At 36.7% G+C, this 23,323-nt stretch overlaps 1 protein-coding gene across 1 annotated transcript in view; it reads left to right on the plus strand.

Annotated features, from left to right (window-relative positions):
- Nucleotides 1–23,323, plus strand: part of EYS (eyes shut homolog) — a 1,513,100-nt gene that overhangs the window by 1,476,640 nt on the left and 13,137 nt on the right. The window contains exon 38 of the mRNA XM_072832461.1: nt 4,816–4,988. Coding sequence (XP_072688562.1) covers nt 4,816–4,988 — 173 coding nt within the window. The remainder of the gene's footprint in view (nt 1–4,815; nt 4,989–23,323) is intronic.

Below are 23,323 nucleotides of genomic sequence, written 5' to 3' on the forward strand. Positions count from 1 at the left end.
GATTAATTTTGGTCTTAGCTTTTTTTTCCCATGGTGATAAAAATAATCCACTAGATGGCGCAATTATCATAAAAAGTAATATAGTCATAAAAATTCCTACACCTTTATTTCTTTTATGAAATTGGTAAGTCAGTCTATTTTTGGCTTCTGTTTTTTTATTTTAGAATTTATTAAATAGAAAATCTGTCAATTTGAACAGGAGGAGAAAAGGAAATTTATTTTTTAAAAAATAACATTTACAGGAAAATAGCCAAAATGTCATACAGTTCATATCATGCCTTCCCTATGTCAGAAAGTAGTTGCAAAGGCATCTCGTGCTAACCTAGGAAGGCTCTACACATACCCTAAATTCCTAAATTCTAAACTTCATTGTACAGAATGCCACTTGAAACGTGTCGAGATGATCCAACCAAAGCAGTTTTTTCCATCTGAAGGACCGTAGGTACATTAAGAAGGTTGCACACAGTGGATTGTCGGTAGGGACGGTCCCTGCTGGGGGACAGCAGCGCCCCCACGTGAGTCATCCAAGCTCAGGCCACCGAGTGCAGGCCCACCTCTGGGAGCGCCGCAGGAGAGGACTGTGAGCCAGAAGACAGTCTATTTTTGTATTATAGTTCTTTACATATTTCATGCTTTTTGAACTCTTCAAACAATAACTAAAATCGATATGTAAATTTTAGCAGTTTAAATCAGTATTTTGTTTTTCTCCATTTTGGACATAACCTTATGCAACTTTTCAAACTTTTTTTTTTCTCTGCACAAACTTTGATACAATAATCATATAAATCTTTCATCAGGACTCAGCTAAATACCCTATTTAATGAAATGCCAGCATCCTCAGAAACTATTGTTTGCTTGTTTTTGACCATTATATGCATGTGCCTATGCCTCTTCCTGTAAGTTCCAAATAGACAAGAATTTTTGCTTTGAATTCCTCCCAGCACCAGAGTGTAACAGTACATTGGTGAGCATGTGGCGGTAATATGAATTTTGTTCCCTGAGTTTTCCCCATGCTGGTTTCTGGATCCTGGCAGCACTTGTCTGTGCTACTTACTTGGCTCCTCAGCCTATGCAGCCCAGTGGTGCTTTCCTCTAGCATACCCTCACCTCTGCCGAGGCCAGAGTTTATTCCTTACATGCCTTCTGCCCATCTGTTATGACCTATGATAGTGCTATGCACATAGTAAATAATAAAAAAAATTTAGTTGATAAAATGAATTTTGGTAAAGCATAAATGTGATTAGACTGCCAAATAATATAGGAAAATATAGGAGTTTGAAATGAATATGTTCTTAATAAATATGAATAGGCAAACACGGTCATTTTTATTTTAAGAAATAATAATTGGGTCAATAAAAAACAAGAAGCCTATAAAATATTGCCTATTTTTGAGCCTATATACATCTATTATTTCAGGAGCATTCTCATTCATTGATGAAGGGAATGTAAATTGGTACAATTATTATGGGGAGCAGGTTGGAATATGTGTCCAAAGCCTAGAAGTCATGATGATATTTAAATTTACCCCAAGGAAATGACCAATATGTGCACAAAGATTCAACTAGAAGAGTTTTATCACTGTAGTTTGTAGACAGTGAAAAATTAAAAACATAATATCTCACAAGTGACTATAAGGATAAAGTGTATCTTATCAAGTCAGTGAAATAACATTCAACCACTGAATGTGAGGTGTGAAAGAGAATTTAATGAATATGGAATAAAGAGTTCTGTTAGTGGAACTATGAGGTATTATACATCTTGAATGATCTTCCCAAATGAAAATGTTGAAATCCAAATAAAATATAAAGTGTATATATTCAGAACACTATTACCCAAAGGGACAGCAACACATCTATAGATCTCAAATTAATAAAAGCAAGACTCTAGAAAGTGAGCACCAAAGTTGGCTTTTGCCCTGAGTTCCTGCTAAAACGTGAAGCATGTATGACCTTACCCTTTGAGGGCTGCACAGGCTACAGTGGACCTGTTTTAAAAGCTAAGGACTGCCTAAGGTAGGGGATCTATTAGCAGACTCCCCCCAGGCCTGAGACTCCTATGAGCAACACCATCAATGGAAGAAAAAAAGAAAAATAAGCCTTGTTATTAGACAAAGGGAAAGCAAGGAAATTTGGCTATCTTGAACTTGGGATTAATTTGAAGGGAAAGGTGTACAGAATAAAAGGCTAAGAATAGCCAAGACACTCTCAAACAGAAAAACAAGGTAGCAGAAAATTGCCGTTCTAGTCATCAAGACCTATTATAAAAGCAGATGAAATTAAGACAGTGTGATATTGAAAAAAAAAAAAAAGACAGTGTGATATTGGTGCCAGTTTAGAAAAACAGGATAGAGAGGACCAGGACAGTGCACACATGGACAGGGCTCATGAGTGGGAAAGAATGAACTAGTCAATGAAGAAAAGCTAAAACTATTGGTCATCCATATGGAAATCTGTAACTGGATCTCTAACCCTACATGAAACAAAAAAATAATTTCAGATGTATTAAGATATAAATGTAAAAGGAAAAAAACTATAATAGTCTGAAGAGACAACATAAAATAATAACTTGCTAACCTCGAAATAGGGAAAGCTTTCTTAGATAAATTATTAAAAATGCAAACCATAAAAGAAAACATTGAAATTTCAACTACACAAAAAATAGGAACTTCTGTTCATCCGGTTATATGGTATGGACAGTTAATGCAGCAGCTACATGTGTCAATATGGGTGAATCCCAAAGATGTAATCTGGAATGAAAGACAGTAATATCATTACATTTATATAATGTTTTAAGAAAAGGAAAACTAAAAACTGTTTTCTTCTGGGAGTTTTACAGTTTTGGGCCTTACATTTAACTCTTTAATCCGTCTCAAGTTATTTTTTTTAAGTGGTTAAAATAGCGGTCTTGTTTCATTCTCTTACATGTAAATATCCAATTTTCCCAGCATTTTTAATGTTAAAATTTACTTAGAGGAAGTAGCTGAAAGATCCATGCCAAGTGCTAAAAAAAAGTCAGTCTTACCATGGTCAAGTGATTTTGATCTTCTTCTTTTGATTTAACCTCAATTTTATGAAGCTCTTACCTATTGGTAATGATGTTTGCAGAAAGAGTGTTCATTGTCCCTACTTCCCCCTCCCCATGACATATAATGTGCCATATATGTTGCTATTGACAGATATTGTCATGTACTGGTTGACCCACCCAGTGCGGACTGCATGACCTGCCTTTAATCCTCAGAATCTGTAAGGATTCCTCCAGCCTAAATAAAAAATAAAACTGAAAATATTTCTGTTTTCTACCTGTCTTATCTTGACTTGCTCACTTTAGGAATTATACTATAGGTATAATGCATTCAACAACCCCAGCGGTGCTGTTAATGTCATCTGTGTCTATAGTTTGTCATTAAGCAAAAAACCATTGTAATGATCTGAGAACAAGTCAGTTTGACCCTGGTCTCATAGATATAGTCATAACGTAAATTTACTTTGTTGCTCGCTGTCTTTTTAAACTTGCTTAGGAGTCATCCTCTTCTTAGAATTGGATTAAAACATGGGAGGTCCATTGAAATTTCTGCTCCAGCTGAAACTAATAGACACTTTAATTTGCAAATACACTCTCAATTCATTAATTCAAAGGGTCCACTTCAAAATACTAACAACACTTCACTTTTCATGACTGCTGGCCTAAACTCAGCCAGGGTTTACCACATGAATGAAAGGTCTCTGAGAGAGGTGTGATCTGCTACTGCTGTCTTTTCCCAGTCTGGTGGTTGCTGACTCAGCGCCACGCACCGCATCCTGGAATGGACTTCCTTGACTTGCACCATTGTCTGATGGTTTAGTGCTCTCTGGGCCTGGAAGAGATAAAAAGCAAGCCTTTCTTTCATGTGCCCTTGGTATATAGGGTTGCCAGATTTAGGGGGGAAATACAAGACACTCAGATAAATTTGAATTCCAAATAGACAATAAATACTTTTTAGTATATCTCAAATGTTGCTTATCTGAAATTCAAACACTTCATGGGACATACTGAAAAAGTGTTCATTGTCTATCTGACTTTTAAATTTAATCAGAAGCCTTACATTTTATTTGGCATCTTTACATTTAGTGGGTCCACCACTCTCCTGTTGAGCTCCCTCCATATCACTCTCTAAATCCAGACACAGTCTGTCTTCAAAATAGGAAGTCTCCTTTACCTCTCAGATTCTGGCCCTGCTGTATACTGTCTGCCTGTCACTGCTGAGGTCTCTTCAGCTACGAAGATACCCTCTGGGCAAGATCCCTTTTACATGTCCCCATGCTGATCCTAACTCAGAGTGCCCAGCCCATCCCTGGGTGTCACTGCCATCTGTCTTGCCTCTGGAGGGGTTCACATTTCCTTTTGCAGCCCCAGGAGCTAGACTTACATGTTCACCAATGTGGGGGAACATAAATTGAGCTGAACTTCTTTTCTGCTAGGATCAAGATTAAGAGGCAGTGACTGTTCACAGCCTCTCCCTGGGTGGTGAGGTCAGGCAGGGAGAAGGACTTACAATGCTGTTCTGTACAAAGCAATGATTCTCTAAAACCTCCTACAATTTCCATGTGCTGAACCTTTTTTTTTTATTTTTATGTGAAGCCCAGTAATCCTATAATCAGTCATTAGGCCTTTCCCTCAACAGTTTGGCTCTTGGTAGCTTGAATCACAATTTGCTTTGATATACAAAATCTCTTCTATCTTGGGACCTCAGTCAAAACTCCCAATGTAACATCAGCAAGTGTATATCCATCTCTATTCAAATGCTCAAATCATGTGACCTTCTTTCTCAACCTACAGCTGCGACTGTCCCACTGGGTGGAAAGGAGAATTCTGCACAGAGGCAGTTTCCACCTGTGACCCTGAACATGACCCTCCACACCACTGTAGCAGAGGAGCAACTTGTGTTCCGTTGCTTCATGGATACACCTGTTACTGCCCTCTGGGAACCACTGGAATCTACTGTGAACAAGGTAAGGCAAAATTCCAACTCTTGATTGTTCATAAATTAACTAAGTCCATGTCCTTTCGGAAAAGTGAAATTAAGAATATGTAATAATCCTCAACTTGCATAAGATCTGGATTTCCTCCACATTACACGCACACTGTAGGGTGAAAGGGAGTAGGCGGGATAGGGCAGTCTCATTCTATCCATCATAAATAGAGATGAACCAAAGTCATTTCTCTGCTGTGCCGCTTGTAGCCTAATAGCACAAACTCATCTTCATGGACTACCACTCAGCTAACACTGGCAGGAGAAGGAATGTGTTTCTCCACTGCCTATTATCCTCGAACTGCAAGCGAAAACTCTATGCTACATTTCATGCTTTCATCTCCTCCTATAACTTCCCTGACCACCTTCCCCTATCCCTGCCCTTATAGGCAAGATTGATGAGAGGGTTAATAAAACTCTGCCATCTTCAAATCTCCTCAATCACAGCATAATCTTCTGATAAAGCTCTAGGAACACTAGGACAAGAGAACCCCTGAGGTGAACAAGTGACCACAAACTCAAAGTCTAAAAGGGGACATCATAAATGATGGGGATCATCAGTCTATGGTGAAAATTAGGAAAGTATATGTTGTTGAATATCTGAAGTTCTGCATCTTCCAAAAATCAATACTGCATATTTCATTTTGTCATATTTGGTGTAGTTCTAAATATCACAACAAAATTCAAATAAAAGATCCCCATGACATCATGCTCAGAGTTCTAAAAATTTAGTTGTGTAACAGGCCCAGTCATGGTACTATAAGGCTAATGGAATGGCCTGACTGAACCTGCCCAGCCAGTCAGTATCCAGATGCACAATCCAAGTGGGTCCCACTCCTACTTCAGTTTGCTACCACCTGCTGGCTGCTGTCCTTTTCAGTTTAAGTATCACTAGGGATGATTGTGGGTCTTGGGACTGACTGGGACTTCAGAACAGTGTGGCAGAGAATCCAAGAAACTCATGGTTAAGGAATCTCAAGAGATTAAGCCGGAAAATAGGGGGTCATGGAGTTTTACCTGAGATTAGATAATCTACTATTACTCTCTCCCACCGCACCCTCTACCTGGAAGATAAAACCTTAGCCTCTACTTCCCCTATTTAGGAACAAAAGTTGGTATAGAAGGAGTACAGGAGCCAGCCACCAATTGTGTTGTATAGACACATAATTTGTGGGGTTATCATAATATCATATTCCTATGTGTGGTAAGAACAAATTTAATCTCTCTCAGATCACTTTATCATATACACTAATGCAAATATTTCTTATCCTATATTCTTTGAGAGTGTGTTTAACTCTCCTCCAAAAGTCAAAAGTGTTGACAAATGGAAGACATTGGAGGTTTAAAATACTAGTGATTTAGTGACAGAAACTTTTAATCATGTCACAAGGTATAACTGAAATAATGAGATGGAGTTTTGTGTCTGGCTTATTATGGAAATCAGTCTTTTTCATAATGACATTAGAGACAGATCTTGATCTTTTAAAAATGGCAGTTCTTAGTTCCTGGAATATGCCACACTCCATCCTGAAATAGCAGTTTTTCTCATACTCTTTCCTCTGCCTAAAATGTTCTCATCTGCCCCTCTACAGTCAGCTAACACTTATTTATCCTTCAGGTTTCAATTTCAGACCTTACTTTTCTAGAGAAGCCTTCCTTGATTCTCTGTCATAGAAGTGAGGGCAGTGGCCATGCCTATTTTTGTTTACTGTTAAATCTCTAACACCCATCATATAGTGCAGAGCAAAAAGAAAAAAAAGATAGATAGATAGATAGATAGATAGATAGATAGATAGATAGATGTATCTGCTATATACATTTCAACTTACTGGTTCTAAAATAATAAAAACGGATTGTAATAGTTTTCAAGCAATAGTTCTTGACTGTAGTGAACAGCAAAGTACTCAAAATTTTATCAAGATAGTGTACCTCTATTACTCCCAGAAAGGTAGCCATTAGAAACTGAAAGAAATAATAGAAGAAGTTAACATAAGGGCTAGTAACTAACAATAGGGCAAGATAGATTTTTGAAGCTTAAAAGCTCAAATGATGAAAACCTGGGGGGGTTAACCCAGGGTTTGTTTGGGTTGTGTGTGTATATAAATAGGTTATATAGAGAAATGGCAGATTGAGATGATAGATAAAGACAGAAATAGTGATAGCAATAAAGTTATTTCATAGAGAGTCTACAAAGTATGATAAAAGCTGTCAGAAAAATTGTATCATCCTCATAGAATTCTGAACAGAGTTGACTACTGATATACCCTGCTATGCTATAAAATGAGTTTGACTCATTTAAAAAAAATAAGTCATAAAAAATTGTATCATAAATGCAGTTTTTTTGACAGGAAAAAATATTATGTGGGGGGTGGGACCATAGATTCTAAATTCTCAATTGAAAGTCATCTTCTATAGTAATTTTTATATTAAAGTTGATTTTAAGAACTATAAACTGTATTTTAAGAACTATAAACTGTATTTTTGGTGGAAATAATGAAGAGAGTTTAATCCAAATGACAGAGAAAATTTTTAAAAAAGATTTTATTTATTTATTCATGAGAGACACAGAGGGAGAGAGAGAGGCAGAGACACAGGCAGAGGGAGAAGCAGGCTCCCTGTGGGGAGCCTGATGCGGGACTTGATCCTGGGACACAGGAACATGCCCTGAGCCAAAGAGGGGGACACCAGGATCACACACTGAGCCGAAGGCAGATGTTCATCCACTGAGCCACCAAGTCATCCTGACAAAGAGAAACTTTAAGTCTAATTTTAAGTCTGTTTTTTTCATCTCCATTGACCCATTGACTTGGCAATTTTCCAAAATAGTAGCTATGGTACTAAAAGTTAATTTAAAAAACAAAACAAAACAAAACAAAACAAAATAAAGAGCAGATAGCAACCAGGCCTCTGAAACCAGGCAGCAGTGCACTACTGTGTCTTGCCAATGGCTGCATTTTTCTAAATACCAGACAGCTCTTTTCCCAGTTGCATCATAACCAGTATCCCATAATTTCTACTCAGTATGGGCACCTAGAATTGGGATTCAATTCACCTTTATTGTACTTATAAACTGCTATAAAAATTATCAATGAATTCAGTACCAGCATCCTTAAACTTACAAATGCCTAAGATGTCCTCTTTTCCTTCTTCTTTTCTATTTTCCCATTCCAAGAAACCTTAAGTCTTAGAAGGAAAATTAATTTGACTATACATGGAGCCTCTGACTTACAGCTTTCACACCTACCTAGTTTTATGACCATCTTTATTGTAAATAAGCCCCCCCCCCCCCAAGAATCAAAACTCATGCTTGTAATCTCTGAGTGACAAGAACAAGATGCAATTGATTGGCAAATCCAATGACACTGGAGAGGGGAGGAATGGTAAAAGGGTAGTCACTTGCCTCAAGATACAGTCAAGCATTAGTAACCTTTGTTCTTTTCTCCTTCCCTTGGAGAACTGCTTATAGTATGGATTATTCACTAATTTAGTAAGATTGTTTACTAGTTCCAGACCAAGTGCGGGGAATACTCCCTTAAGAAGATAGACAGCTGCCCTGCCTCATAGAATTTACATTCTAATAGGGGGAGGCAAGCAAACACCATATCCACCAATCAGTGAGGAAAAATACAGATTGAGTTAATGCCAGAAAGGAAATAAAGAGGAAGAGGAGATAAAAAGTCATTGGACGAGTACATTTTAGTTGGGATCGTCAAGAAAGGACTCTGTAAGTAGGGACATTTGAGCTAACATCTGGTGAGAATTAGCCATGTGTGAAGGCATGTGGGATAAATACTCTAGGCAGTGGCTAAACCTAGAAACAGGAAAATAGGGACACCTGGGTGGCTCAGTCCGTTCAGGTCATTATTCTATGTCCTGGGATTGAGTCCCATAGGCTCTCTGCTCAGCAGGGAATCTGCTTCCCCTTCTCCCCCTCTCCTCATTTGTGCTCTCTCTCTCTCTCTCTCTCGCTCTCGCTCTCGCTCTCTTGCTCTCTCAAATAAATAAAATCTTTTTTAAAAAATTAAAAAAACAACAACAGGAAAATAATATTACATATTTGAGTGAGAGAAAGGCAGCCAGTATTCCCAGAATGGGAGATAGTATTATAAGATGAATTTGGAAAGGCAAGCAGAAGTCAGATCACATAGAGTCTTGGAAAACATGGTAAAGAATTTTAATTTCATGCTAACAAAATAATAAGCCTGTGAAGACTATGAGCAGGAGTCTAAGAAGCAGAAAACTTGCATCCTGATGTTTCCAGTAACTAGTGATTTTGTTTCTGTTGTATCTTTTAACTCTCTGAGCCTCGATTTCATTATCTATAAAGTGGCAATCATAAGTGTGCCACCTATTTTCCATCTTCCCCCCATTCCTGGTACTACTCTCACCTCTCTCCCTCTGCTCTGTATTCCCAAGGCCTTCCCAAAGGATTACATCAATGGGCTCCCATGTAGTCTGCCTCCAGTTGAATTTAGCCAAAGGAAGTCACCAACAGGCCATCAGAGGACAGAAGAGCGAGACAGAGTTATTTATTTCCTTAGAAATAAACTTCCTTGCCACTAGGTCATCAAAATTTCCTTTATCCAAGGACACAGTGTCTGTCAGGAGATTCTTACCTACTCCAATTTTAGGCCTAGGAGTAGAAACAGTTCCCTATTGAGACTAACCCCAGGGCAACACCCTGTATCCTATAATTTCCCTAAACCCTGCCCACATCTTTGTAAATGGTCTTTCCATTCCCTTATTTTCAGACTACTCTATTTGAGCATATCATCTGTTCACTGCCAGGACCCTCACTGATATAATAAGTATTATTTTGTCTACCTTACAAAATTCATAGGAGGTAACATATAAAAAAGTTATTTATTAAGTATAAAGTACTATAAAATATAGAGTATTATTTTTCCTCTTGTTCTCAAGATCCAAAATTGAGACCAACATTCTTAATAAAATAATTCAGCTCTATTATGAACTAAATATACATCTTGGTATAGGGAGTTCCAGGAATGTAAAGTCATAGAACATTACCAATCATCTTCTAGTCCAACCGTATCAGTTTTAAATGAGGAGACTAATGCTCAGAGAAATTAAATAATGTATCAAAAATCTCAGAATCAAGTCTCTGGACTCTCAATCCAATATTAGTAGTTGCTTAATAATTAATTAATATTAATACAGTAGATCATCAATGAGTTCAAAAATACTCTATTTCTAGATGTTAGCAGTCCCTTATAATAGCCATTCCAGAACTAAATGTAGTATAGGAACTAACGATATAGAGGTAACATATTTATCAACAACTATCATACTCCAGTTATCTAAGAAAACCTAATAAAAGGGCAGTATGATCATTAAAATTCAAATAACTTCAAAAGTAAAGTTGGTATTTAAATGAGTCATCAAAAGCTAGGATTGAAAAGAACCTTAAATATCACTTAATCCCAACTCTTCTACTTTGAAAGAGGTAAAAATCAAAACTCTGGATTAATGGTACTGAAAATATAAGCCTTCACACTGCCAATCCAGTGAGTGTCCCATGATACTGTATTGTTTATACTTCATAATCAATACATAAAAACTACCAGTCACATGAAATAAATGGAATCCTGTGCAGCTTGTGACATGTAAAACTGGTTAATAAGATGCCCTTGTCCCAGCATTTTAAGTAGTCTTAAGCATTTTAAAATATAAGTGTGTATCTGAGAAGAGTGGTGGGGGAAATTTTTATCCCAAGGTTACAATTTAAGTAGTGAAATTTGACTTTGTCTATCCCTTACTCTTAAGATGTCTGACTGAAGGGAAAAAGTGATCTTTCAAATCCCTTAAAACATTTACCTATAACTGACAGAAAGAAAAATCCATCTAAGGACAAGAGAAGGAGAATTCCTGATTGGCATAACTTTTCTTTTCACTATGGCCTCACCCCAAACTCCTTAGGAATTCCACTGAGGTATGGTGCTGTGGTAAGTAAAATATTAACAGGCCACTTGAATTCAATGGCTTTTAGGATCATAGCCACCAAAAATGATTCAAAATATCTGAGCCTGGTTCAGAAGTGCAAGAATCCACAATGTTCACATTGCCTGGCTGACAACCCAGCTCAGATGTGTGTTTTTTAAACACTGAGGGAACCTAAACCAGCTTTAAAGATTAAACTGAAGATAAAGAAGGATGGTCAGCAAGCAATGGCATCTGGGTTTGACAGTACACAGAACTATTGATCTTAACCTAAAAAGAAATAACAGTTTAGGGTAAATATTTTGCAATCCAGTTTAGTCATTAAAATATTCTATTTCTAGCAGAATTCTGGTTTACAATTATTTTGCAAGATAGGCAATATGCCCTGTTACTTTCCTTATTCACTCAAAGCTTGTTCATTTGCTCTTTTTTTTTTCTGTTGTAGCTTGTAGCTGTATTTCCTGTTAGAATCTATGGTTTACAACTACACATATAACCTTTACTGAATCATAAAATCTCTCCTCTCCATTTATTTTCCCCATATTATTGGTAAATTGCTTTTTTTCTTGGAATACTTTTATACCACTAAATTTTAGCTATTGCATATTGTTGACATTTAGCCAAATGAGATTCTGTAATATGTGTGTTTTTAACTTTTAGCCTGGAAAATACTGAAAATGTTTTCATTTTTCTTACATTCTTTCCATTCCTAGTGCAATTTTTGTCCACCCATTTCTCATTCCCTTAGGTACAGAAACCCACTCACATGCTGGCATTTTGAATGAAAAGGCAAACGTTCAAGCTACTTAGACCATCTTGATGCCAAGGATACTTTATGGCCCACTAAGCCCTAGGTTTCATTGAAATTAATTCAAGCTAATGGAGAAGCTCAGTTCTTCAAGCTTTCCTGACACATGGGGTGCTTTCCAGCCAAGTCTTTGGTTTTTCTGATAGTAGAGAAAATAGGCCACAGCACTTATAGATGACAATTTCAGGAATCGTTACTGTTTGTCTATGTTCAGATGCTCCTTTCCAGATGTATTTAGCCATCTGGGAGTAGAGTAGGTAATTCACAAGCTTTCTTCATAGAAAAAAATGGATTTTATTCTTTATTTCCCCTATTTTCAATCCCATCTTGACAGTTAATAGAATGTGGTTACATGTTTACTAGATCCTCTATCTGTAGAATTTTGTAATACTTGTAAAAACTAAATAGGAACTAGCTATAATTCCTAGGAACACACATTTTAGTTCTTTAGTCTTCTTTCTGTGTTCTTTAATACAACCTGCTAAATCATAAATGAAACTCAGCAAGGAAGTGAATTATATGAAACAATTCTAAGGTTTATATGAACATTAAGCTTTCCAGGTGTCTAAAAGAATAGAAGTTGCAGGTGAATCTTAGTAGAAAGAAACAAACACAACTACTTTTTCCCAACCTTGGACTTTAGGCAAGTAACTTAATTTTCCTGAACATTGTGTTTCTCAAGGGTGAAAAGAGAATATGTCAAAATCTCTGGGGGAAATTTTTGGCCAAAGTTTGGGGAGAGTCCATACTCTTTGTCAAGTCCTAAATTAATGATTATTCATTTTTATAAGGTACTGAGTGAAAGGTTAAAAACTCTTGAGACAGACATCTATAAGAGGTTTTTTTTCAACAAAGTCCTTCTTATTTTCTATTCAAGATAACATTAAGTAATGAACAAAAAGCACTCACATTACATTTGCAGCTTTACTACTACTGTACTACTACTACTGTTTCCTCCCTTGAAATGTTTCACATGTTGAAACATAAACCCTGTCCCCCACCTTAAGAAGGCAGCAAAACAATAAATTGATTAATTAACTAATTAATTAATTAATTTTAAAAGTTTGTTTAGTCACTTTCTATGGACAGGACTTCGTTGCCTCCCCACCCCACCCTGAGGCAGGTTTGCCTACCTTTTAATCTGAAATGATTAACAGTGATAAGATCCAACCATAAACTTTACCTTCCAATTTGGGGAGCTAATAGGTAGGCTCCCTCCTGTTTCCAATAATAATACTGAAAAGTGACAAATTACAAGTTTCATGATCATGAAAGATATAAAGAAATATTATTTCATTTTCTTCTTTTGATAAAATCTGTATAATTTATGTTAAAAAAATTTAAAAAGCAAACTCTCCTGTACCATGTTATTCTAGTGACCAAGGAATATCATATGACAAATGGTCAAGAAAGCCCTATGGTCTGAGAGGCGGAATTGGCTAAGAGTCTCCTAATACAGCTTCATAAAGTTTATGATGGGAACTCATTGAAGTAAAAAGTCCAGGACAAAAAAAAAATGTCCAGGACAGTACCTGGCACCCAAGAAAAACTCCATTAGTAATTAGCCCCTCCTACAGAGGAAGAAAAATGTATTAGATTACAGTTGTGTTAAATACAAGCCAAGTCCGCATAGACATTTTGAACATTTTCATTTTTAAAATATGGGTTAGTTTTAAATAGATTCTTAAGTCAAAATATTTTAAACCTCCTAGTGTGAAAAAAACAGTCATTTTATTATATAAAAGATGTTTAAAAATATTTCACCATTATGATCAACATAGTTGACATAAACTTTTCAAAATGACTGAACAAAGTATTTTTTAAAAAAATTCGTTCTCTGTAGGAGTATGGCTGATTATTAAATGTTTAAAAATATATTTATTAGAAGATACTCAGGCCACGCGAAGAGATCAAAGCACTGTCAGACTCTCCTTTCAAAGAGTCAACAACTTAATAAGCCACCAGGCAAAAGTCTGTGACAATCAAATCAAAATATATATAATTGAAATCACAGTTCAGGGAAAAGAGGAAGAAATATCCCAGAGGATTGACTGTTTTAATTGCTAAACAATGATGCAATATGTGCATTATATCCTGCTACTAAGGATTGAATAGGCATTAGAAAGCAATGGAATTAAAGTAGGTATCAAAAAATAGGTAAGATTTGGATAGACTCAAATAGGATGGTAAGGTAGTTTTCCTAAGAATGAGAGCCACTGGGAAAGCATACGGAAGAATCGAAGAATGCACTTGCAAATGTGAGTAAACCTCTTCATCTGAAAAGGGAATGCCAGATAAAGTCTAAATTATTAAAATACCTCTGAGAAAGAAAGGAAGAGACAAGTGTAAGGCACAATGGATTGAAAAGTCATCAGGGGATGCTTACTGAGCTGGAGGGTGTGCCTTTCACATCAATGATGCTCAATTACATTTGTGAAGTACATGGTGATTATCCAAGGTTTATAATGTGGATGGCATATGCATATAATCAATATAGTCTCCCAGACCTTCAAATAAGCCTTTGGGACTCCTGAAACATCCATAAATCTTCCTACACAAGTTACCTGATTCAATGGCTTGTTTTATTATTTATGACACTCCAAGTAGCATAAGAAAGAGCTCACAATAAAAAAAATATATATATACATATATATATGTATATATATATTTGAAAAGTAGTCAAGATAGTGGTAGAAATATAAAATCTGTCCTCTCAAGGAAAGAAAAGAAAGAGAAAAGAGGGAAGAGAGGGGATAATTGACATGCAGAGGGACAAAAAGAAAACACCGAGCAACACAAGACAAAACTAAAGTCTAAAACATGGTATGCAGCTGAATGTAAAACTAACTTTAGATTTCCTGGAATTCAAAACATAAAACACAAAGGTTGCTACTCAATTATTGCCTAATAAAAGAAAGCATACCGGTAAGTCATCACATTAAGGACAAAGAATTGTGTCCTAATATAAAACATATTGAGCAAGCTCCAATTTTTTAAAAAAATTAAACAGTAATATATATATTTGATGACAATTTTCTAGAAAATGAAGAGACAGGGGATCCCTGGTGGCTCAGCGGTTTAGCAGCTGCCTTTGGCCCAGGGTGTGATCCTGGAGACTCGGGATTGAGTCCCACATCAGGCTCCCCGCATAGAGCCTGCTTCTCCCTCTGCCTATGTCTCTGCGTCTCTCTCTCTCTCTTTCTCTCTCTCTCTCTCTCTGTGTCTCTCAAGAATAAATAGATAAAATCTTAAAAAAAAAAAAGAAAGAAAATGAAGAGACATTATGTATATGGGCATTTATCATACTGACACACAATAAAGGCTAAGGGTATAATATAAAGTTATAGTTCCATATAGATAATTATGCCAAAGCTACATGAATAAAGAATTCTAATGATGTGGCATGTTTCTGGGATAATACTAATCCTTAAAAATATTATTTAACATTTTCTTTAAACCATCGCTTTTTTTTAAACATTTTATCTAATTACTTGAGAGAGAGACAGAGAACAAACAGTGGGAGGGGCAAAGGGAGAGAGAGAAGCAGACTCCCTATTGAGCAGGAAGCCTGATGCGGGGCTCAATCCCAAGACCCGGAGATCATGACCTGAGTCAAAGGCAGAGACTTAACTGACTGAGCCACTCAGGTGCCCCTAAACCATTGCTTTTAAATATAAATTATATCAGCAAAGTTTTTGATAGTCAAGGCAAAGCAAAAAATTAAAAATTAAGATCTCTGTAAAGAGTCTAGGTATACTGGTTATTAATTGAATTATATGTTATTACATGCTTTATTTCATTTACATGCTTTATTTTTCAGATTTAAGTGACAAAGCTGGTGTTTTCATGTGAAAATTAAAGTTTAGCTAGGCATCAATTCAAACCCCCAAATTCTCCAAAAACCAGGGAGTAGAACACCTTGTCCTAAAAGATTTTAATAGCAAGAATCACCAGATGTCGCTAAGTATCATAAAACAATCTTGTGATTTTTATAGAATACTTAATTTCTAAGCAACACTCCATCTTAATGGGCCTCCAAAGATCATTTAGAACCAAATCGCCATTCAAATAACTAAATGAGTTAAACAATTAAATAGTGTTATTCAGCATTATCCATATGGGTGCTAAAGAAAGTCTGCCTAAAGGAATGATTTTACTTTTTTAGTAATTGATACTTAACCATTCCTTCTGTTAGCAATTAGCCAACAGGTTCAATTGCTCATTCATACCACTCCCATAAGACTCTAGTAATGATCCAGCAAAGAGAAAGGATGTTTAGCTTCCATTTTTGCTATAATAACAAGGTGTATAATTAACCTAAAATTTGTCCAGCTGCTTAAGTTGATATGGACAGGTAAATACTTAAGATTTCACATAGTTAAGGATGGAAAAAAGTTACCTCTATCCATTAGATTATAACAAGTTAAGAAGCTACACTGAAGTCATATGCACTTACCCATAGACCTAAGAGGTAAATAATAGATTAATAAATACTATAAAAAGTCTTAAATTATTTTTATTTTGTTGTCTTTACTAACTGAATAGAACATAGCTATGGTACAGTAGAAAAACTGTGGCTAAAATCAAAATATTTTGCATTAAACATAATGAAATTGAAAGTATAACATGGAGAGCCCTGAATCTATTTGCTGAGAACACAGCAGATGTAAATCAGTGAGAAACATCTGTTTAACTTCATAGGCTTATAGGATATGGAGATTGAGAACTATCTATTTACTAGGTAAACTATGCTCTGAGAGCATCATGATAAAGTGTTCTGGGAATTAACGTATCTTAGAAATCTTCAGGTCACCACTAAGAACAGAAACATTTTGTAGTAAAATAACCTTCAATGGGACTTACTCAATTTAAAGTGATTAGAGGTATGTTTTTAAAAAGGAGGTGGCACCTATAAGGCTTAGTCAGTTAAGATTCTGCCTTTGGCTCAGGTCATGATCTGAAGGTCCTAAGATTTAGGCCCATGTCAGGCTCCCTGCTCAATGGGGAGTCTGCTTCTCCCTCTCCTTCTGCTTCTGCCCCTCTCCCTGCTTGTGCGCTTGCTCTCTCTCTCTCTTTCTCTCAAATAAATAAAAATTTAAAAAATAAAGCAAAATTTTAAAAATGAAGTTGCTACATCCAAGATAGAGAGGTGATAAAATTTTTAATAAATGAGGGGAGTTTTGCAGAGCTTTAGGAAATTTATGCATTAAAAGCAGAGATGTAGGTTAATAAGATGGCAGAATAGGAAGTTACAAATTCTCCTTCTCCCAACAGACACCAAGTAAACAACAACAAATGGACCATCATGCCTCTTTGAGAATTCTAGAGGCCAGTTGAGAAGCTACAGTATCCAGGCCATAATTGTGGAGAGACTGGTAGGGCTGGAAAACTATCATTTTGCATCCAAGTAAAGACGCACTCAGGCTAGAATCATCAGGGGATATTAAATCTAGGGGGTAGTTTTGATGAATAGCAGATATACATGGTCTTACACTATCTCCCCACACTACATATGAATTGCAAGAAAAAATAAAGCCACAATTATACAATGGAATATTATATGGTAGAAAAAAATCAGTCAACACCTTGACCAAGGTGATCAAAGTTAACTTCACCAGTGAGGGACAGATAGATATCATGTGCCTCCATATGTGATATACCCTGAGAAAAATCCATCATCATCTATGAATTATTTCAGCCAAGAATGCATAACCTGAATCTAATTATTAAGTAATCAGTCAAACCCAAAATGATTCATTTCAAAAAAACAGAGGGGAGTACCTGCATGACCAGTCAGTTGAGTATCTGACTCTTGGTTTCAGCTCAGGTCATGATCTCAGGGTCATGGGATCGAGCCCCATGTCAGGCTCCCTGCTCAGGGGGAGATTCTCTCCCTCTCCCTTTGCCCCTCTCCCCATGCGAGTGCTCTTTCTCTTTCTCTGTCTTTCTCTCACTCTCTCTCTTAAATAAATAAATAAGTCTTTAAAAAAAAATAAGAGGAGGAAAATATTCAAAAATGTCAAGGTCATAGGGAGAAGTAAAAATGGTGGAATAGTAGAGAGACCCTGGGCTTTCCTTGTCCCTCAAACATAGCTAGATCAACATCAAATCATTCTGAACAACTAGGAAAAATAATCTGAGGATTAAGAAAACAATCTGCACAATTGGACAGAGAACATTGAAGATGCAGGTTTGGAGATGTGAATTGGGGGAGAGGAAAGCTACAGTGCCATGCAGGGGAAGAAGCACTTTTCATGGAGAGGAATCAGGAAGAGAGGGAGAGAGTGGGACAGCAGTGTGTAAGGTTTGTGCAAGACTCCATGGTGTCGGGATTCCCTGGATCACACTGGGAGAGAACATTCCCCTAAATGGAGCACATTTGGAAGAGGGTATATTGCCTCTCCATGGCACTATTGAGTGGCCATTCAACAGCAGAGGAAAGAGGTGCACATAAGAGAGCTTATAACTGGTTACAGCTTTTCACTATAGACTCTTGGAACCTACACAGGTGATGACTACTTTTCTGGGACAGAACAATGAGGCTGTCCTCTGGGGTTGAAGAACAGGCCCATACCTTGCTGGGTCCTTTAAGATCTACAGTTTTGAATCTCAGCCACTGGCTAGAGAAAACACTGGAGAACTATATTGCCGGGTATGCTAAAGGCCCAGTCATCGACAGGTTGAGGGCAGGGATCTGAAAAAAAGCCTAGAACACAGGAGGGGAGATTTGTCCACTTTTCCATGAAGGCCTCTTGAATAGTGGTGGCCACAGGTTCCCCTTCCCAGGGACAAGAGGTGGGGTGATGCCATCCTCCACCCACTACTCCCTCCCCGCCCTTATCCCAGCACACCAGCATGGTTGGACTTCAGAGAGAAACAAAGCACCTCCAGTGGAGGCTGGAGTCACACCAAACTCCACCCTCCTGACTCCCAGCTGGGTCATCTTTACTAGTGTAGGTGTGACTGTGAAGCAGTGCAGCAACCTCTCCCTCAGAAGACCAACAGAGGCCCTGATCTGTACCAAGTCTACTGATAATATAGTGCTCCAAAGTGTCAGCTTCAGTTCTGGCGAAACTAGGACCAGGCTTTCCTTTTTTTAAATTTTTTTCTGTGTGGTTTTTTTTGTTTTTTGTTTGTTTTTTTTTCCTTTGGAATCAGGCTGATAGTTTGCTTGCTTGCTTATTGCTTTTCCTTTCTTCTTGGATCAGGTTTTTTGGTTATGGGGGCATTGTCTTTTGGGGGGGGTTAAAATCAGCTTTATCTTAAGCATACCTAGTTAAAGGTACAAACACTTATCACTGTGAGCCAGAAGGAACTCTGCAGAGGACTGACTTGTGGGAAAGAGTAGCCAAAACACAACAGCATGGTGCACAGGCATACACCAGGAACACTTCCTGAAGCACCAGGCCCTGGATAGTGTTATGACTCCTACTTAATATAGTATTACTCTCAAGAACAGGAAACATAACAAGCTTTCATAACACTCAAAAGACAGAAGCCTAGACATAATGACAAGATGGAGGAATTCTCCCCAAAAGAAAGATTAAGAAAAAATCACAGCCAGGTATTTGCTTAAATAGATATAAACAATATATCTGAACAAGAATTTAGGGCAGTTATAAGAATACTAGCTGGGGTGCAAAAAAGCATAGAAGACACAAGAGAAACCCTGGCTACAGAGATAAAAGACCTAAAAACGACTCAGGCTGAAATAACAAGTGCTATAGCTGAGATGCAAAACCGACTGGATGGAATTACGACAAGGATGGAAGAAGCAGAGGAATGAATAGGTAATATAGAAAATAAAATTATGGGAAATAATAAAGCTAAAAAGAAGGAAAGAAAACTATTAGATCATGAATATAGACTTAGGGAACTCAGCGATTACACAAAGTACAATAATATCTGTTTACCATAGGAATCCCAGAAGAAGAGCAGGTAACGGGACAGAAGATGTATTTGAATAAAATATAGCTGAGAAGCTCTCTAATCTGGTGAAGGAAACAGGCATTTAAGTACAAGAAGCACAGAGAACTCCCCTCAAAATAAACAAAAACAGATCAGCACCAAGACATATCATAGTGAAATTTGCAAAATACAAAGATAAAAAGAGAATTCTGAAAGCAGCTAGGGACAAAAGGTCCTTAACCTAACAAGGGTAGACACATAAGGTTGGCAGCAGAGCTGTCCACAGAAACTTGACTGGTCAGAAGAAAGTGGCATGATATACTCAATGTGCTAAATGGAAATAATATGCAACTAAGAATACTTTATCCAGCAAGGCTGTCATTCAGAATGGAAGGAGAGATAAAGAGTTTCCAAAACAAACAAAAACTAAGTTTATGAACACTAAACCAGCTCTGCAAGAAAAATTAAAGGGGACCCTTTGAGAGCGAGAGACCAAAAGCAACAAAGACTACGAAAGGAACAGAGACAATCTACAGGAACAACAATTTTATAGGTAATACAGTGGCACTAAATTCATATCTATCAATAATTACTCTGGACTAAATGCTCCAATCAAAAGACACAGGGTATAAGAATGGATTAAAAAACAAGACCCTGTTTACAAGAGACTCATTTTAGACCCATAGACACCTCCAGATTGAAAGTGAAGGGGTGGAAAACCATCTATCATGCTAATGGACATCAAAATAAAACTTGAGTAGCCATACTTATATCAGACTAGATTTTAAACCAAAGACTGTAATAAGAGATTTTTAAAACGGGCACCATATCATAATAAAGGATCTATCCAAGAGGATCTAACAATTGTAAATATTTACTCCCTCAACTTGGGAGTAGCCAAATATAAAAATCCATTAATAACAAACTTTTAAAAAACTCATTGATAATAATACCATAATAGTAGGGGACTTTAACACACCACTCACAGCATGGACAGATAATCTAAGCAGGATATCAACAAGGCAACAATGGCTTTGAATAACACATTGGATCAAATGTACTTAACACATATATTGAGTATTTTATCCTAAAGCAGCAAAATATACATTCTTTTTTGAGTGAACATGAAACATTCTCCAGAACTGATCACATACTGAGTTACAAATCACCTCAACCAGTACAAAAAAAACTGAGATCATACCATGCATGTTTTCAGACCACAACGCTATGAAACTTGAAGCCAATCACAAGAAAAAATTTGGAAAGACCACAAACACATGAAAGTTAAAGAACATCCTACTAAAAAATGAATGGGTTAACCAGAAAATTAAAGAAGAAATTTAAAAATACATGGAAAAAAATGAAAATGGAAACATGACAGTTCAGAACCTTTTAGATGCAGCAAAGGTGGTCAAAAGAGGGAAGTATATAGCAATACAGGCCTTCTTAAGAAGCAAGAAAAGTCTCAAATACATGACTTAACCTTACACCTAAAGGAGCTGGAAAAAGAACAGCAAAAAAAGCCTAAGACCAGCCCAAGAAGGGAAACTAATTAAGATTAAAGCAGAAATAAATTATATACAAATAAAAAAAATAGAACAGATCAATGAAACTAACAGCTGGTTCTTTGACAGAATTAACAAAATTGATAAACCCTTAGCCAGACTTATCGAAAAGAAAAGAGAAAGGATCCAAATAAATAAAATCACAAATGAAAGAAGAGAGATCACATCTAACACCTTATAAGAAGATGTAGAAAATTTGAACAGACCTATAACCAGCAAAGAAATTGAATCAAACAATAATAAAAAAACTGCTGTCAAACGAGAGTCCAGTCCCCAATGGCTTCCCATGGAATTCTATCATACATTTAAAGAAGAACTAATACCTATATTTCTGAAGCTGTTCCAGAAAAACAGAAATGAAAACTTCCAAATTCTTCTACAAGGCCAACATTACCTTGATTCCAAAACCAGACAAAGACCCCACTAAAAAGAATTACAAACCAATATCCCTGATGAATATGAATGCAAAAATTCTCCACAAGATACTAGCTAATTGAATCCAACATTACATTAAGAGGATTATTCACCATGATTAAGTGAGATTTATTCCTGGGCTGCAGGAGTGGTTCAATACTTGCAATCTACATGATACACCACACTAATAAAAGAAAGGATAAAAAACCATATGATCTCCCAACTGTTGCTTAAGAAGCATTTGACAAAATACAGCATCCTTATTTGCAAAAAGACCCTCAAGAAAGTAGGGATAGAAAAAGCATACATCAACATCATAGAGACTATAAATGAAAGACCCACAGCTCATCATCCCCAATGGGAAAAACTGTGAGCTTTTCCCCTAAAGTCAAGAACGTAACAGGGATGTCCACTCTCACCACCATTGTTCAACATAGTACTGGAAGTCCTAGCCTCAGCAATCAGACAACAAAAAGAATAAAAGGTATCCAAATTGGCAAGGAAAAAGTCAAACAAACTCTTTGCAGATGACATAATACTCTATGCAGAAAACCCAAAAGACCTCACCAAAAAAATTGCTAGAACTGACACAGGAATTCAGCTAAGTCTCAGGATATAAAATTAACGTATAGAAAATCTGTTGCATTTCTATACATCATTAATGAAGCCACAGAAAGAGAAATCAATGAATCGATCCCATTTACAATTACACCAAGAACTGTAAGATACCTAGGAATAAACCTAACCAAAGAGGTAAAAGATCTGCATGTTGAAAACTATAGAACACTTATGAAAGAAATTGAAGATCACACAAAGAAATAAATGCTCATGGATTGGAAGTGCAAATAAAAACGTTTATACTACCGAAAGCAATCTATACATTCAATGCAATCCTGATCAAAATAACACCAGCATTTTTCACAGAACTAGAACAAACAATCCTAAAATTTGTATGGAACCAGAAAAGATGCTGAAGAGCCAAAGTCGTGTTGAAAAAGAAAACCAAAGCTGGAGGCATCACAATTCTGGACTTCAAGCTGTATTACAAGGCTATAATCATCAAAACAGTATGGTGCTGGCACAAAAACAGACAAATAGATCAAAGCGACAGAACAGAGAACCCAGAAATGGACCCACAACTATATGGTCAACTAATCTTTGACAAAGCAGGAAAGATATTCAATGGAAAAAAAGCCTCTTCAACAAACAGTGTTGAGAAAACTGGACAGCAATATGCAGAACAAAACGGGGCCACCTTCTTACACTATATACAAAAATAAATTCAAAATGGATGAAAGACCAAAATGTAAGACAGGAAAGCATCAAAATCCTAAGGAGAAAATAGGCAGTAACTTCTTTGACCTTGGCCATAGCAATTTCTTATCAGACACATCTCCAGAGGCAAGGGAAACAAAGCAAAAATGAACTCAGACATCAAAGAGAACAAAATCCTGCCATTTGCAACAATGTGGGTAGAAACTAGAGGGTATTATGCTAAGCAAAATAAGTCAGTCAGAGAAAGTTACATATTTGATTTTACTCATATGTGAAATTTAAGAAACAAAACAGATGAACGTATAGGAAGGGAAGGAAAAAATAAAATAAGATAAAAACAGAGAGGGAGGCAAACCATAAGAGACTCTTAACTATAGAGAAAAAAGT

This window comes from Canis lupus, chromosome 7, assembly GCF_048164855.1.
Source record: "Canis lupus baileyi chromosome 7, mCanLup2.hap1, whole genome shotgun sequence".
In the NCBI taxonomy this organism is placed as follows: Eukaryota; Metazoa; Chordata; class Mammalia; order Carnivora; family Canidae; genus Canis; species Canis lupus.